At 39.0% G+C, this 18,167-nt stretch overlaps 1 protein-coding gene across 1 annotated transcript; it reads left to right on the forward strand.

Moving 5' to 3' along the window:
* Positions 1–830: 830 nt before the first annotated feature.
* LOC136853342 (zinc finger protein 260-like) lies at positions 831–12,307 on the forward strand. Its single transcript, XM_067128705.1, has 2 exons — positions 831–5,417; positions 5,632–12,307. The coding sequence occupies exon 2, from the start codon at positions 5,656–5,658 to the stop codon at positions 7,093–7,095; it is 1,440 nt and encodes a 479-aa protein (XP_066984806.1). The 5' UTR covers positions 831–5,417; positions 5,632–5,655; the 3' UTR covers positions 7,096–12,307.
* Positions 12,308–18,167: the final 5,860 nt, after the last annotated feature.

Raw genomic sequence — 18,167 nt, forward strand, 5'->3', positions numbered from 1 at the left:
CTTTGTTGATAATGATCCAGACAAGATGCTACTTTGTCCTGTTAGAGTGCTGTGGTGCCATCTGAAGAGAACTCGGCATTTCAACCTGAGTGTTGATGACTCTTTGCTAGCATTGGCTTGTTCAAGAACACTATTTCTTTCTGGCTTCGTGAGACGATCAATAGAGTGTATTCTGCAGCTGGCAAACACAGCACCGATACCTTCTACCTGAGAGCTCACGAAGTCAGGGGCACTGGTCCAACCCTCGCATTCCGGAAGAATCTGGCAGTTCCTCAGGTACTTAAAGTGGGGTTGTGGTCTCGACAGACCACCTTCACATCATTTTATCTTCGTGACATTGCCCATAAGTCCTTGGACACTTTTTCCTTGGGTCCTGTGGTTGCTGCTCAACAAGTTGTGTAGCTTACCTGGCTCCTCTAAGAGGACAGGTTGCATCTCGTTTAAGGTGTTCGGTTATAGAAGTAAGAGTGATTGCTTGAATGACTGGCCTCTCCTCCTCCTCCTTCCTCGTCATCCTTCTTTCTCTTGCTTCAGGCAGATAATGGGATTCGAGCCGGCACATGCTGGAACTGGTGGCTGATGCAGGTAAGTCTGTTCTATTTTGCTATCATTAGATTCATAGAAGGAAGCCCACTCCTTCCTCTAACAAGGAGAGGAAGGAGAGACTGGCAATAAGACAAATCCAATACAGGCAGTTCCTGGTTTTTGATGGAGGTTCCATTCCCACGCCGCGTCGTAAGCCGAAAATCGTCATAAGCCCAAAAATTGTCGAATATCGTAAGAAAACCTTACTTTTAATCCTTGGGTGTCTTGAAAACGACGTAACCTGCATTTTTATTGAGTTTTTCATAAAAAAAAACTAAAAAATTCTGACCATTTTCCCATTTTGGAGCCATATTTCTTCCATTGGATCGGCGTTGTAAGCACGTAGCTCCGGAACGTGTCATAAACTGGGAAATAATACGATGAATGTGTCTGAAGAGAGTCATAAGCTCGGAACGTCGTAAGCTGAGCCCGTTGTAACCCGGGGACTTATTGTACTCATATTTGCCTTACTGTCACCGACTTATGGGGTCATCCTAGCCTATTTTTGTATGAAGTTACATTTCTCTCACTCATTCAAAAAGGCCCAGAAGTCTGACAATTGATCATGCAGTTCCTATACTCCGATCGGTATGTTAGAGGCACGGTACTCCTCCTCGCTCTATCGACCAGGAAGAGAATCCTGTGTGGTGAAAGTCCAGTCATTTCAGAGAGTCACTCAGATTCCTCCCTTCAACAAGTGAGTGTTCCTAATGCAAAGGACTGAGGGTTTGTATATCTTGTAGAAACAAATCACAAATTTTTAAAGTAATGTGTATATTTCCTAACTATGCAAACCTGAGGTCCTTTACATTATAGTTCATGCCCACCTCATGCCACCCCTCAGTCTGATACCTGGGCCAAAATGCAAATTGGAACGTTTCCAGCTTCACTAAAAGTAATTCCTAATGTAAAGGACTTCAGGTTTGTATAGTTTGGAAGAATACAAATTACTTTAAAAATTTTTGATTTAATAAAATAAAACAACTATTAGAAAAAACACATAACTTAGTAAAATTAGCATATTTTCACAATTGTCTTTTGGAAAAGTATCCCCACACCAGGTTGGAAATATTCACTTTCAACTTCCCCTGGAAAGTATAGAAAATTTTAAGAATTTTTTTTCTTATACCATATGCATATGCATATCTTCCTCTTTATATTGATGAGTGTTTTTTTTTAATTGGCCATCCTTAACTTTAGCCCAGTCTAGGGGTGTACAGTACTTGATATATATTTAGCCCAGACTGTGAAGGTTAAGGGCATCGATCTACTTTCCTTGTGAGAGATCTACATGCTGATGGGAAGCTTCAAACAGTCTTGACCTCCCTTACGAGAGTCATCGGACAGGGATCTGGCCCTCAAGACTGTGTTCTTGCTTGTTCTCCTTCCTTTGCTCTACACGACCAGGAAGAGAGGGCTTGGACAGGAGAGTTGGCGAGCCACATGGCCTTCGATGCTAGCCCTCGAGGAGTAGGGATCTGTCATGTTCGAATTTGTTCCAGAATTCATAGCAAAGTCTCAGAATCCTTCAGTCCCTGACACCAGATTCGAGTCCCCTCTCAGACCCCTCCCTAAAGGACCTGGTTGGTAGTGTAATGGACACCTCCACTACGCTAATTAATAGCAATAACTTAAATTCAGTAATCACCTTTACCAGCACTGAAGTCCACAGTGGGTGGAATCAGAAGCACAACTACCTCAGAGTGTGCAAAGTTCTTCAGGAGGGACAAACAAACACAGAAAAAAAACACTTAATATTTAATACATAAATCTCAGATAGAAGTAACACCTGAACCTCATAACTACATAAATTAAATTAACACCAAATGCCCTTAATTAACAAAACCAAAACACTCACACTAGTTATGTCAGAAGGCAAAACACTTACACAAAAAAGGAGGCCCAGAAAGTAAGAGAAGGTCAGAAACACAGAATAGTCTAACAAAAATACAGGCTAACTTAATAATAACAATTAATACATGGATAAATGCTTCAAAATCTAAATGTCTCCTCAATCATTTCAAATCAACCTCCATGTCTGGAGCTATCCCAGGTGGTTGGGATAAATAGGGCCCAAAACAGTAGTAGTAATGCCCAAAACGCTGTGATCAAGTCAAGCTGACGACTTCGAAGGTCACAGGTACCTTACCAGCTATCAATAAACTGAGCCAGAGGTGTGGATGAATATGATGCAAAACTCCTTCCAGTACAGGAAAGAACAGCGCCACACAGCTGCCTCAAAAGGGCAGGTAATCCAAAATATTTGTTAATAATGGTAGTAGCAGCAACAGGCAAATCTTCAACCTCTCGGAATATAGCTCAGAAACACACTGACTTCTTCCTGTGTGGAAGCACAGGAGGAATCCTCGACAGCGGGCAGGGCATAAGCAACATCCAACCAAAAAAGAAAACTAAACAGTAATAACAGGTCAGCAGTTGAAGGACCGGTGAGGAGGAAACTGGAGACCTAAGGTATAAAAATTAAAAGCAAAATGGGCAACATACTGACAGTAGTGAGTGAGACGAGATACTACTGAGTCTAGTGAGGGTGCTGTGGTACTATCTTAAGAGGACTCAACATCTCAAGCCCAAGTGTCAGCGACTCTTTGTTAGTATTGGCCCAACCAAGAAAGAAGCGTTCAAGAACACAACTTCTTTCTGGCTTCATAAGACCATCAAGTGAATGTAATCTATGTCTGACGAAGTAGACAGGAGTATGTTCTGAGCAGACCTCATGAGGTTAGGGACATTGCCTTCAGGAAGAACCTGTTGGTTCCACAAGTACTAAAGGCTGGAGCTTGGTCACAAAAAACCAAATTCACATCCTTCTACCTTTGGGTACTATTTTTCCATGTGGTGGCTGCTAAATAAGTTGTGTTGCTCACCTAGCTCCCCTAGAGGCACAGGTAGCATCTCGCCTAAGGTGCTCTGTTGCAAAGAGAGAGTGAGAGTGAGTGACACGCCTCCTCCCTTTCTCTTTTTATACCCTTCCTTGCCCGTAGTTCAGGGGTACGGTTGGCAAACCATCGCGTGCTGGACGGCCATGTGATGCAAGTGAGCTACATAACTGAGTACTGTACTCTGTCTATAATCTTTAAGTCAGTACGTTAATAGATGCAAGTCCTTCCCCTCTCTCTAGCAAGGAAGAGAGGGGCTGATAATAAAAGAAAACCTGTTGGTTTTATTAGCCTTTTATTGCCTCCGACAGTATGGGTTCATCCAAGCCCTTTTCAGATCACTGATGCTATACATACCCATCAATTCGAAAGGCTCAGGAGTGTGGCGGTCAGAGGCACAGGACTCCTTCATCTGCATTACTTGACCAGGAAGGAGGCTCAGGAGAGTCGAACTACCAGTCAGCTCAGAGATTTACTCAGAATTCTCCCACCAAGAAGTAAGTCTTCAAATGCAAAGACCCAAGTTTTGTATACTTGTAGGAACAAATTACAAATTTTTAAAGTAATTTGTATTCTTCCTAACATACAAACCTGAAGATCTTTACATAAATGGCCCACCTCAAGCCACCCCTCATTCTGCTACCCGGGCCAAAATGTAAAATAAATGTATAACGATGGGAGTGGGCGGCACTCCCACTCTACTGTCAATAGTTAACCACCTGTTTAAAGTTGAACGGCTGTTTTCCCAGCTCGCGCTGGAAGTATATCCACATGTAAAGACCTTCAGGTTTCCATGTAAGGAAAAATACAAATTACTAAAAATTTGTAGTTTTTCCACCCTTGCAGTATTGAAAACCAAAAGACATTTTACTATTTTTGTTTTTATTTATGTATGTATACATTCATGTAGATTTTGGTGAGCTGGAGTTAATTGTGGATAATGCCAATTTGCAAACGGTGCATATGCAGGTACAGTAATCAAGGAAATACTGTAATATGAAATTTTCATAGTTATACAAACCAAAACCTTATATCATATCTCCCATCTCAACCAGCCCTCTTTGTTCATGAGGCCAAAAGAAGAAGTGCTTGGTGATGGCAGGTGAGTGAGGGGAATTCCCTTACTCACTCTTCTTAACCACCAGTTAACCCATTTCCAACTTGCACTGAAAGATACTCCTTCATAAAAAGCTCTGGTTTGTATGGCTCTGAACTGAAAAAAATTTGTCATATTTGAGAAATGTAGCAGCATCTACTTTCCAAGACTGTCATCAGTGTTGCTGGTCTTAACAGCTACTCATATATTGTATCTGTAGTAAGAATCAGTAAAACTAATTTGAAAACTTTTCATCTCTCTTGAAATTACTACTCAATTCACCCATGCTATTTTTCTTCTTAGTGTCTACTGCATCTGTGGATAATATGGTGTTATGTATAACTGGATCACATATAATTAAGCATTTACTGTATACTGTACCCTTCCTGCTGTTACCCCAGAAAATTGTTATGCTGGTCTCTTGCATTTTCTATTCTTGGCCTTTGATTTATTAATAAGGATATGTTCATAAGTAATACTGTAATGTTAAGCTAAGAAGGTTTACAGATCTGAGAGGGAGGGAGTCAGTATTAACTGTTAATCTGTTGTTGCATTGTTGCCTCAGGAATGTTTTGATGCTGTGTCTGGACAACATTTGGTTAGATTGTATTATTATTTGGATAGTACTGTCAAATAACACAGACCTTCATAGGAACCTAAATTAAATTTTATTTATTTTGATTCATTTTTGGCATTATGTTTCCTAACTCTGTGTTGCATTCTTTGATTACAGATTCTTCCTCAGAAGAACCTTCCTTCCTTCGTCAGTTTTGAGCAGCATCAAGATTTTGGAAATGCTTGTGTGTTTGATGGTACTACATGTAACATTACATTAAAGTGTAAGAGATAACAGTGAATTGTTGTACTCCTATTTTAAAAATTACAACAAGAAGTAAAATCTGTTCTGAATATTAGATTCATACATCAGCAATAAAATCTGGTTGTAGTCCTTCAATATATTGTAGTTCTTAATTTATAACAGATTTATTGGATAATATCATTTGTAAACAATTTTGTGTTAAGAGTTGTCAATTGAACACATTGTCATTACAGAACAGGACAGGACAAAAGGCTAAAATGAATCCAGGAAATTCTTTAGAATTACATTTGAAAAGTGAAACTGAAGGTGCATTATCACACCCTCCCATAAATGAAGAAAACAGTAACATGGCTGCCTTTAGTGAAACCAGTAATGGTGACTTTTTGTCTGTGGATTCACTGATGGATATCAAAATAGAGCCAGAGGTATTCTGGGAGCCTAATGAAGATGAAGTTAATTCAGTAGTGAATGAAAAAGATCCACCAACTTGCAAAAAGGAATTAAAACAAGAAAGAAGGCATAGTCACAATGGAGAGAAGCCTGACTGTGAGAAAGCATTTTACAAGAAAATTAATCTAAAAAGTCATATCACAAATCCTACCAGAGAGAAAACATTCATATGCAATGAGTGTGGGAAAGCATTTTCCCAGAAACAAAATCTTATAGTTCATATGAGAAGTCATACTGGAGAGAAGCCATTCATGTGCAAGGAATGTGGGAAAGCATTGTCCCAGAAACCTGATCTTACAGTTCATATGAGAATCCATACTGGAGAGAAGCCACTCATGTGCAAGGAATGTGGGAAAGCATTTTCCAGGGAACCAGATCTTAAAGTTCATATGAGAATCCATACTGGAGAGAAGCCATTCATGTGCAAGGAATGTGGGAAAGCATTTTCCCAGAAAAAAAATCTTATAGTTCATATGAGAAGTCATACCGGAGAGAAGCCATTCATGTGCAAGGAATGTGGGAAAGAATTTTCCAGGGAACCAGATCTTATACTTCATATGAGAAGTCATACTGGAGAGAAGCCATTCATGTGCAAGGAATGTGGGAAAGCATTTTCCCAGAAACCAAATCTTACAGTTCATATGAGAATGCATACTGGAGAGAAGCCATTCATGTGCAGGGAATGTGGGAAAGCATTTTCCCACAAACCAAGTCTTACAGTTCATATGAGAAGTCATACTGGAGAGAAGCCATTCATGTGCAAGGAATGTGGGAAAGCATTTTCCAGGAAAACAGATCTTACAGTTCATATGAGAAGTCATACTGGAGAGAAGCCATTCATGTGCAAGGAATGTGGGAAAGCATTTTCCCAGAAACCAAGTCTTACAGCTCATATGAGAATGCATACTGGAGAGAAGCCATTCATGTGCAGGGAATGTGGGAAAGCATTTTCCCACAAACTAAGTCTTACAGGTCATATGAGAATGCATACTGGAGAGAAGCCATTCATGTGCAAGGAATGTGGGAAAGCATTTCCCAGGAAACCAGATCTTACAGTTCATATGAGAAGTCATACTGGAGAGAAGCCATTCATGTGCAAGGAATGTGGGAAAGCATTTTCCCAGAAACCACATCTTACAGTTCATATGAGAATGCATACTGGAGAGAAGCCATTCATGTGCAGGGAATGTGGGAAAGCATTTTCTGAGAAACGAAGTCTTTCAGTTCATATGAGAATTCATACTTGAAAGAAGCCATTCATGTGCAAGAATGAGGGAGAGCACATTCCAGGAAACATCTTTTAATATTTCATATGAGAATTTATTTGGGAAAGTAGCCATTTACAGTAAACCCCTGGATTATCTGCCGTAATATATCCAAGGCTCTTGTGGAGATTGGTAAGTTGTGGATATGGTAAGAAAAATCTTCATGGATGTAAAATGTCAATTATTCAGAATGAAACTTACCAACTGTTAAAGTTAGCTTATACCTTCACGCCATTAGGTGTGATCGGCATACAGAATGAAAAAAATAACACTTGGCTAGCCTGCTAGGACTGTCTCTGTAATCACCTGTTTTCCACCAGGTGGCATTTGATTGTTTATGTTCTTGTCAGATTCTTCATGCTGTGCCCTTATGCAGACAGTGTGAATTGGTTTAGTAATAATTATGATGGTTTCTGGCTAAATTTCTCCTGTATGATATTGTGCATTTTTTCTGTTTTTGCATTATGTCATCTACAACAAGCAGGGATTAAAGCATTAGGCTGTATAGGAAAGAGTTTGTGAAAACCAAATGTTTTGGTGGTGCCTGACCACGTAGTTTATATGTTAGCCTAGCTGTTAAGGCACGAGTGTGGTTTTCTTGATGTGAAGATAATGAGTGATCTGATGAAAGGATGAAAATTTTGTGAAGTATCGGAAGATGCTGGAGGCGGACAGTTTAAGTAGACAATTCGTTAAGGCACACCATAAGCCTACTCAGTCTTCTTCTTTTGTCTTCCGGTGTTGCTTCTCTTCCTCCATTAGCCTACCTGGTAGCCTAGGTCAATTCCTCTCTCACTCCTTCTGCTCTGCCTTCTTTTGCTCCCTATGTGGTTCAGGAGGAAAATAATAGGTAATTGAGACATATTCTTTTATTATGATTAGAAATTTGACCATATATATTAGGGCGAAGACCCCCACCCATAGTGATCAACCTTTTTCATTTTCCTCCACGAGAGAGAGGTGTTGGAGACTTAACATCTGTCTGAAGCCCGCCCCTGGACTGGCCTGGGTCCATTGGTCTTCTCCGCAGACAGGGACCCATGGCATGTCTTGGAACTAAGGTCTGTGCCCTTCACCACCTCTCTGGTTCGGGTTTGGCATGTTCTCCAGATGAGTTGTTAGGTAGTTTGGCGCTCACGTTCGCTGGCTCGTTTGTCATCTGTTTTATGAAGAGTGATAGAGATGTGTGTGAACTGTAGAGTTATTTAGGAATACAGACATATGTTTTTGTCTGAGTAGTTCTGAGCTGTGCATTGCTTTTTTTTTTATCATTTGCTCACCCGGTATTGTCCTCCAAGCGGGTGATAACCCTTCCCCCCCATTACTCAGTTTTCCCGTGTTGCCTCGTATTCATGACCGTGTGACAGTTATTCCTTTTCGTAATAGCAGCTATTCCTCTTCCGCCACTTACTTATCTGGAGTGAGTTAGCCTGGTGATAGAACAGCTCTTGCTCCTTAGTAATCGCCTCATGAGTGTTGTGCAGACGGCACCGACCGTCGTCACAGTTATGTGGTAATGTATTGCAAGAATCCTCTGCCTTCCCCACCCAGAAATCCAGCACCAGTTCGCCCCTTCCAATGCTTACTAGCGGCATTCTGTGACATCTTTGCTGATGTTCTGTGGTATGTCGCCTTCTCTGGTGTTTTTTGCCTCGCCAGCATTGTCCATAGATTGCCGTTTTCTTCCATCATAGTTTCTCCATTTAGACTTTAGGGGTTTTGACCGTGATTTGGTTGATTCTCCTCTAGTATTTAAGCGGTGCATAGCTTGTGTTGTTCTGTTTCCACTTCCTTTTGCCAAGAAGAATCCGTTAACCAGCGCTCTTTAGTTTAACTTCTACCTTGGCTCCTGTCAGAATGAGTAAGAAGTTAACACTAATTATGGTAAAGAGAGTTATCATGGAAGTAGAGCCTCTGGGAAATGGATAAACAGTTGAAACAGAAATCTGCTCCTAACACGAACAGTGTAGTGTCCTCGCAACTGTGTTTGTAGAGTGAGCTCTTAGGAGCCAACCAACCTAGACAGTGTGCCAGGATGTTGCTGGCTTAATCTAAACAACAGAGGCGATCTCAGAACTGTATCCTTTAACACTTGTTCTCAGATGCTGCTACATCTATTTCCAGGTTTTGAAGCTGCTTAAGAGCTGGGTTAGGACTTGCATACGATATAAGTTTTTTCACCTTCCTCTGTTCAACTTGCAAGTTTCAAGTTCTTGGACCAAGGAAGTGAAGACTCCTCTGATAGGTAAGGTACTTTGGCCTAATTGTGAGGTGGAAGTACGTGCGATTTTGGTATTTCCTTCTCAGCACTACAGCTCGATTACTGCAAGAGTAATATATATGTGGTGATGTTATGTATATACAGTATATATGCATGTGTGTGCAGTAAAGTTTATGCATGCATATGTAGAAATGTATGTATATGTAAGTATGCATGTAGATTTTTATGAGAGATAATGATGATGATAATAGCTATAAATATCAGGCCTGAAGAGGCAGTTTTATGATGATTCGTCAAGAGTTGTAACCTCTCCTTGATAGACCTACTTCTGAGGCTAATGGGAGGAGTGTCTTATTCCTTTTACAACTCAGTTGTAGTAAAGTAATGGAAACAGTTGTGTAGAAGTCATGTAAAGTAGCCCTGCTCAACTATTAGTAGCTGTTTTTAACAAGTGTCCCATCATTGTCTCCTTAACCCCTAAGTGTTTAAGGTCATCACCTAAGATGTCTCGAATCAGGAGATTAGAAACTTCTTAGCACTATCCTTTAAGTCTTCCCTCTAGTGTCTTGCCCCTACAGCCTTTTTTGCATGAAGTTCCATATAGAATTTCCCAAACCTCTCTTGAGTTATGCTTCAGCAGTGATCTGGCTCATATTCTAAGTGGAAAATTACACCTGTAACCATAACTGACTTTCTGAACTCCCAGTTCAAGTAGGCTGTGTGGTTCCTCAGAAGGCCGTGTGCAGAGTTTCAGAAGTGTCTGGCAAAGCGCCAGGAAGAACCTTTGGTACTGATGGTTCTCGGGGAAGGATACTTTGTACCTTTTTACCTCTATCAACTTCTGATATCCTTTTCCCCACACTCTTCACACATAGAAGTTCAGAGTTGGGAGGGTAAATTGGACAGTTGTTATGTAAAGAGGCCATGGAGCCATGGGCATTTCCAGCCTCAACCAGTTTGCTTGGTTGAACATTGTTTCCTTGGTCACACTAACCCACCATCCTCATTCAATGTGGTAGTCAGCTAACTTTAACATCAGGTAAGATGCATTCCAAATAATGATAATTTCCATGATAAAATCATTTATTTGGATACTTACCTGCAGGTAAAGTGGAAACCCACCCAGCCTCCCCACATCTAAGTGGGTGGTTATGAAGAATTCTGACAAGAACGTAAACATTCCAACACCACCTGGTGAGAAACAGGTCATTACAGAGACAGTCCTGGCATGTTAGCCAAGCGTTATTTATTTATTTTTTTGTATGCCAATCGCACCTAATGGCGTGAAGATATAAGCTAACTTAACACTAGGTAAGAATCCAAATAATTAATTATAGTATCATGAAAGTTATAATTTTGTACTCAATTTTTTTAGCTCATTTTGTGACTACAGTACTGTACAGTGTATACTTATAAACAATGCAGAATAATCTACAGAACTGTATTGTACACATAATGAAGACCAAACGGTACAATACTGTTTACTGAATAAATGTATAAACATTTTAACATTGAAATTCTCTCTCTCTCTCTCTCTCTCTCTCTCTCTCTCTCTCTCTCTCTCTCTCTCTCTCTCTCTCTCTCTCTCTCTCTCTCTCTCTCACATTGCCAGAACTGTTTACATGGGCCAAACTTGAAAAATCTCTTTTCTTCGTTAAGAATAACTCTTGGGGAGAAAGAGAAATGTGCAAATGCAAAGTATTATAATGTATGTAAATGCATATGTATTCACATACATGTATATCAACACATGCTTTTTGATATTGATTGTAGCCACTATTTTGTACTGCACTTTGTTATTCCCACATTAAAAATCTAATAAACACTTCATTCTGTTATTTATTTGGTGTGACATAAAAAATGTTCTCCTTCCAAAGCATCTGAAGCTTAACCTATCTTATATTACTGGTTGAAACAACTTTTAAATATGTATTGCACTATATTTACTGAAAATACTGATTGATGCAATGATATTAATTACTGTCCATTAAAGGATATTTACTTTATCACGTATTATACATTGAGTTCTTACTCCGAATGTGAGCAATTTATAGAAACAAGGTGACACAGGCCAAGTTCTCTAAGGTATGGAAATCAATCCTTGAGTGCTGCTGGCAAAAGTGAGAGAGAGACGCAAGACTGCAATTGGCATTACCTTTGAAGGCTAAAAAGAAAGATTACACTTCACGTTTGCCTGAATTGATAACGAGCTTTTAAACCTGCAGAGTGGAGAGAGAGAGAGAGACTTACAGATATCACATACAGTAGTTTTTCAATGGTTACAACTGAATGAGCAGCAAAACAAGATCTAAATGCAATGCCTAATTGTTTTGTTGTGTCTTTGACTTATATGGGTATGAAGTAACGTTGCCCCAATGCATTCTGTTTTAATGATTGGGACTGAATGAAAAGTGGACAAGAACTAATGCAATACCTAGTCTTTTGTTTGTGTTGTATGGACAGGCAATACCTTTAAGTACTTTACTATGTGATTAAATTTACATTGTACAAAGTTCATTTGATTTGTTGATTACATGTTAATTACTAAATTTTTCATTTTTATAATTTCTTTAATGTTAAGTACTGTATTTATTGCCAATTATCATTTTTATCTTTTTATCTTGTGTATGTAGATTATGTGTATTGTCATTTTTAGCGTTTTATCTCATGTATCCAGATTGTGTGAGTTGAAATAAAGAATACAGTATTATTATTATTACTATTATTATTATTATTTTTATTAAGATCTGACTTAAGGCGTACTCGACTTACGTCGCTGCCTCAGGAAAGGATCACCATTGTAACTCGGGGACTGCCTGTATTGCTTATGTTTCTCATGTCTAGTATCAAATACTATTTGAATCGCCTCACAGCATGTGATAAACTAACATGCTCCTGTGTTTTGTATCAAACCAATTGTATTTTTGTACACTCTCGCCACAATGTTTGCCTATCAGTAAACCCCACATTTTTGCAACTAACTTTTGTACCATTTGAAGTAAATATTGAAGCAGCAGTGTCAGTATATGGTGTACTACAATTTACTTACAACAGCTACCATTAAAGTGACCTTGCACTGAATAAAAACAAACAGATTTTCCCTTAACCTGAGAAATAATCAAGAGCTTTTCCTAGAAAGGAATGAAACTACATTTTTTCAAAATACAGGAATTCTGTTGTCATCTAAAAGATGGACTCAAAACAGCCAATTTTTATTAAAGTAATTTGTATTTTTTCCTAACATATAAACCTGCAATTCTGTACTTGGTTATTTAACCTGCAGACTCGAGCTGGAACGGCTGTTCAGCTTTCATGAATTGCCAATGGTGGGAGGGGGGAAGCCCTGCCCACTCGTCAGGGCCTAGGCATCACCCATTCAGGCCCCGTTACTTGCATAAAAAGGGTGCCCCTCCCGCACTCTCCCACTCCCCCTGGGAGCCTCACACCACCACCTCCATCCCAGGTCTTGCACAATTCAGGTGTCCAACCACAGGCCTCAGTGAAGTATTAGGAATATATCAACTCAATTAGTTTGTATGAATTCATTGCAAGAGTAAGTGGAAGTACCCAAAATAGAGTTGATCATCAGTTATTAAACTTGAAAAAATAATAAATAACAACAATAGTGATGTTAGGGGAGTATGGGCCCCTTGAGCATCCTTCATCCTTTGCTTTTATTAATTCTCTAAAAAGAAAAGTTAAAATAAATAAACTGCTGACATGGGCACCCCAGACTGCCGGGTGCCACCCCCCATGCTTGGGCCCTGCCTCGTCGGTCTGTACCCCACTTTGCCTTTTGGCCCAGGTTCCAGAATGAGGGGTGGCTGAGGTGGGCCGTAAATGCAAAGACCTTCAGGTTTTTATTTTAGGAAAAATGGAAATTACTAAAAATATTTGCTTTTTGTTCCTACACAAATACAAGCCTTCTTTCTCTAAATAGGAGACTTACCCATTGGTGGGGGTAGTCTGGGCAATTCTCTGAACCGACTGGTTGGATCTGCCCAGCCAGGAATACCTACCTGGTCTGGAAGAGCTGAGGAAGGAATCCCACACCTGTAGCTTGTTGGACATCTGGGATGTTGCAACTGCTAGACCTCTGGGCTTAACGTAATGAGTTTGCATGGTTACTTTGAAGGCTTAGATGAACCCAATAGTTGTGGAGACAATAAAACTTGCTAGTAAAAATTGGTTGGTTGTTGTCACTGTCAATCCCTCTCCCCCCTTTGGCAAGAGAGAGGGGGACATGCATCCAGAGATGGGCAAAATCACTAAATTTAGTGATTTTGGACATCAAAATCACCCCAAAACATTGATTTTAAAATCAAAATCAGTGATTTTGATCAAAATCACGAAAATCAACTGTAAATTTAAGTGATTTTCAAAATCATTTTCAAAATCACTAAAAATCACCTAAAAACGTTACTGTGCAACTGCAACATGTAGGCATTAGGTTGTAAAAAAAGACACTTTCTGCTTATAAGTATATTCCAAACCAAAAAACCAAAACCATGAACCAAAAAACAAAAATAAAATAAAAAAAACATAACCCTCCCCCCAAAAAAAGAGCCAAGAGGGGGTATGTTCCAAAACTCATTACGTTTTCCATTCGCCCTTAATGAAACAAGCTGTTCGAATTTTGCATCAGAAAAATGTGTCCTTTTAGGGTTGTGTATCATTCCTGAAAATGAAAACAATCTTTCTACGGGAGCTGATGATGGAAGAGGAATATTATAGCGTTTAAATACTTTCAGTACATTAGGGTACCGTAGTAAACAAGACAGATTTTTACTCGTGTCCTGAAAATAGTGCAATACTTCCAAATCATCTTTATTGTGAGGCGTTGTCGATGAACCTTCTAAGAATTTTAAGAAGTCCTCTTCTCCACTGTCACCGCATCTTTCTTCCATGTCGACATTTGAAGATGAAATAATATTTGATTACAAATATATATATATATATATATATATATATATATATATATATATATATATATATATATATATATATATATATATATATATATATATATATATATATATATATATATATATATATATATATATATATACTCCAACACCAGAGCTGCAGCTCTCGAAATCATAACTCGTAGGCGTCCAGGGAAAGGCACTCAATACAGCTGATAGTTTATTCCTAATGCCGACGTTTCACAACTACATTGTTGCATTTTCAAGGCTGAAAAACAGCGAGCTGACTCAATAATTAATCATAAAAACATTTATTACAACAACTGATTAAAAACACTACAGTATTGTCTCATTTAAAATGCTAATTCTTTTAAAATATCAGAGGCACCATGACACTAAAAGAAAGACCTACCCAGACGGGACTACAACAAGACTTGAAAGAAGGAGAGAAAAATACAAATTAAAACACAAATAGATAAAAAGGAGAAGACAAGGTAACAATAAGGCAAATAGGACCATCAAGCAATAAACAGCTGAGTGGATGATGTTTGGGTGTTCAATGAGGGAACTGTTAATTTTATCATTATGGATTATAAGGTTGTTAAGTCACTGTCTTTCTGTGTTTGTCCTATTATTCGAAAATCTTTGTTGTCTATGGATGTTTTGCATAATTTCGAATGATTCCTTATGTTGGATTGTTCTGGGTTGGACAATCTGCTCCCGGTTCGGAAGCTAACTCCTCTATGGGCGTCTATGCATACCCTCAGCTGTCATTTGGTACATCCAGCGTAAGTCCCCTGGTTACACCTGGGGCAAGTATACTTGTAAACGACGTTGGATGTAAACAGCGGACTAACTTTGTCCTTGAGCTTGGAAAAGGACCCGATGGTGCAAGGATTTTTGGGGATTAATTTTAGGTTCAGTGCAGGCAGTTCTTTCTGAAATAAATTTAGACATTTTTTCCTAAAATTGTCGTCATATAGGTAAGGGAACGTTGCAAACATTTTCATTTTTTGTACCGTGTGGATGGCCGTGGGTTTTTTCATTTTCATTTCATTGAAAATGCAACAATGTAGTTGTGAAACGTCGGCATTAGGAATAAACTATCAGCTGTACTGAGTGCCTTTCCTGGACATACTACAGAGTTATATAATATATATATATATATATATATATATATATATATATATATATATATATATATATATATATATATATATACAGATATATATATATATATATATATATATATATATATATATAGAGAGAGAGAGAGAGAGAGAGAGAGAGAGAGAAATTGTGCACAAAAGGTGAGATAGAGATAGATAGAGAGATATTCATAAAACATAGGAGAGAGAGAGCCCTTTTTTCACATGAATGAAGATCAACACACTGTCTGTTATTGACAAATCACCAGCGTCAAATCATATTCCCAAACACCCATCAATCACATTTATGTACTTTCAGGTGACACATTTATTCTGTACAAATAAAAGAAATGGAATGTATAAATAAAATCTCTTTTAGTTTTGCTGTTACACATGCACACACACGCACACTTGTAACTTTTTCTGAATAAATACACCACTCGATACCATCCAGTTTCAACAACGTCTGTTAGTAATTCTGTATATATATTATTATATATATATATATATATATATATATATATATATATATATATATATATATATATATATATATATATATATATATATATATATATATATACACACACACACACACACAGACGCATTCTGAACAGTAATAAAGCATCGGTAATCTCTTGAGTACTTTCATTAATCTCTCTCTTTATCTCTCTCTCTCTCGCTCTCAGAAATTTTCAGAAGGTATAAAAAATTCTCTTATTTCAGGTTTTATCACGCAATTCTGCCGTAAGACACTTTCGCGTTCAAAATTACCCTGAATGGAAGTAGTTTGTGTGTTCGTGTATGTGTGTTTGTTGTTGTACATGCTTGTGCATGTTTATGTTTAAAAGGATATGAACAGCTATGGCCAGATGGAATTGCCTCTCTCAAAAGGTATTAATATTCGCGATTATCTTTCTATCGCTAAATACATATGGGGTTTAGTTAGTGTTGCAATCATTGGCTCATTTTTCTCCGGCTTTTTCTTTACCTTTAATGGGTTTTAAGTGGGTCAGAGGTTAATGGGGGTTTTGTGACCTCACGTGGAAAGCCTCGTTGACAAGTTGTGCCTCAGCAAATGACCTTTACCTAATACATGCAACCAGAGGTCAAAGTCATTTTAGAAGTTAACACCTACTGTGCAGATTAGTTATTCGTGATAGACAATAATAATGCATTCAAGCAATGCTTTATGCTCTCTCTCTCTCTCTCTCTCTCTCTCTCTCTCTCTCTCTCTCTCTCTCTCTCTCTCTCTCTCCACCTGAATCCTCTGCCTCCCCAACGTACGATATGTCGTGTTGTTACTACATCTGGTTTCGGTATTAGTGTCCGAAAAAGGGGAAGATATATCATTTAATTATTTGTTTATTAGCTGTTTGTTTTATTCATGACCAGATGACTAATAAACAGGGAGTTTTTATTTGTTAAAATCTCCTCTTGCCAATCTCAGGGCCATTTTGCTAAGGGAAACGAGAGAGTGATATTGCCATATACAATGACTGAGTAGACTTAGTCTCATGTTTTGTGCTGGTCCTTAATCTTCTTCTTCTTCTTCTTCTTCTTCTTCTTCTTCTTCTTCTTCTTCTTCTTCTCAGCTAATACGAGACTCGTCAGGCATGAGAGACAAAAGAAATAGACGACAAAGAAGGAACACAATGTAGAAACACTTGGGAAAGCCTTTTTAGATAAAACAGTGACCTCGCTTAGGGAATAAAGCTTTGGAAGAAGAAGAAGAAGAAGAGGAGGAGGAGGAGGAAGAATTAGTTGACATTTGTCCGACGAAGCTTAACCAGCATCTTAAGTCTTGGGTTAGCTGAATATCCCTTTAACTCCCCCCACCCCTCTCTCTCACTCTCTTCCTTCGGTGTCCTGGTCAGTTAAAACCCTCCCCCTTCCCTTCCCTTCCCTCCCTTCCCCCACTTCACGTATCCCCTCCCACCCCTTCCCCCACCTCCCCTACCCCTTCCCCACCTCCCCTACGCCTTCCCCCTCCACCCCTACACCTTCCCTTCCCCCCTCCCCTTCCATTTCCCCCACATCCCCTCCCCTTCCCTTACCCCTCCTCCATTCTCCACCTCCCCTCCCCCCACCTCCCATACCCCTACCCCTTAATCCACCCCCACTTCCACCTCACGTCCCCAGATCATGGAAAGTGAGAGACTCTATTACTAGTAGAATCCTCTTCGAATTTCTGATCCCAAGTGGTGGAAGGAGGAGGAGGAGGAGGAGGAAGCGTCCGAGGGAGAGGGAGAGTCTTGGGGAATTGTTGTCGTGCCTCCCTTCCCTTCTGCAGGAGACTACTGCTGCTGCTGCTGCAGTCGTCCTTTCCAGAAGCCTTGTGGATGTCTTGGAAGTTTTATTTGCGTTGTTTCATTTTTGTTGTTTCTTTGTCGTTGTGTTTCCTTGCATTCGTTATTTTCAGGTTCTTTATTGTCAGGTCTCTGGGTAAAGATGTGAAATTACCTGCACGTTTGGGGAAGGAATTATTATTATTATTATTATTATTATTATTATTATTATTATTATTATTATTATTGTTGTTGTTGTTGTTGTTGTTCAGGAGATGAAGAACCCTGTTGATGTGGAACAAGAAGCCCACCACAGGGGCCACTGACTTGCAATTGAAGCTTGCACAGAATATTGAGGTGTTCATCTGAAAGAAGTAACAAAAGGTAACAGGAAATACAGAAAGAGAGATCAGTTAATATAAAAGATAAAATAAATTAACAAACTAATACATAAATGGATAAAAATGTAAGT

Source organism: Macrobrachium rosenbergii, chromosome 27 (genome assembly GCF_040412425.1).
Source record: "Macrobrachium rosenbergii isolate ZJJX-2024 chromosome 27, ASM4041242v1, whole genome shotgun sequence".
Taxonomy (NCBI): Eukaryota; Metazoa; Arthropoda; class Malacostraca; order Decapoda; family Palaemonidae; genus Macrobrachium; species Macrobrachium rosenbergii.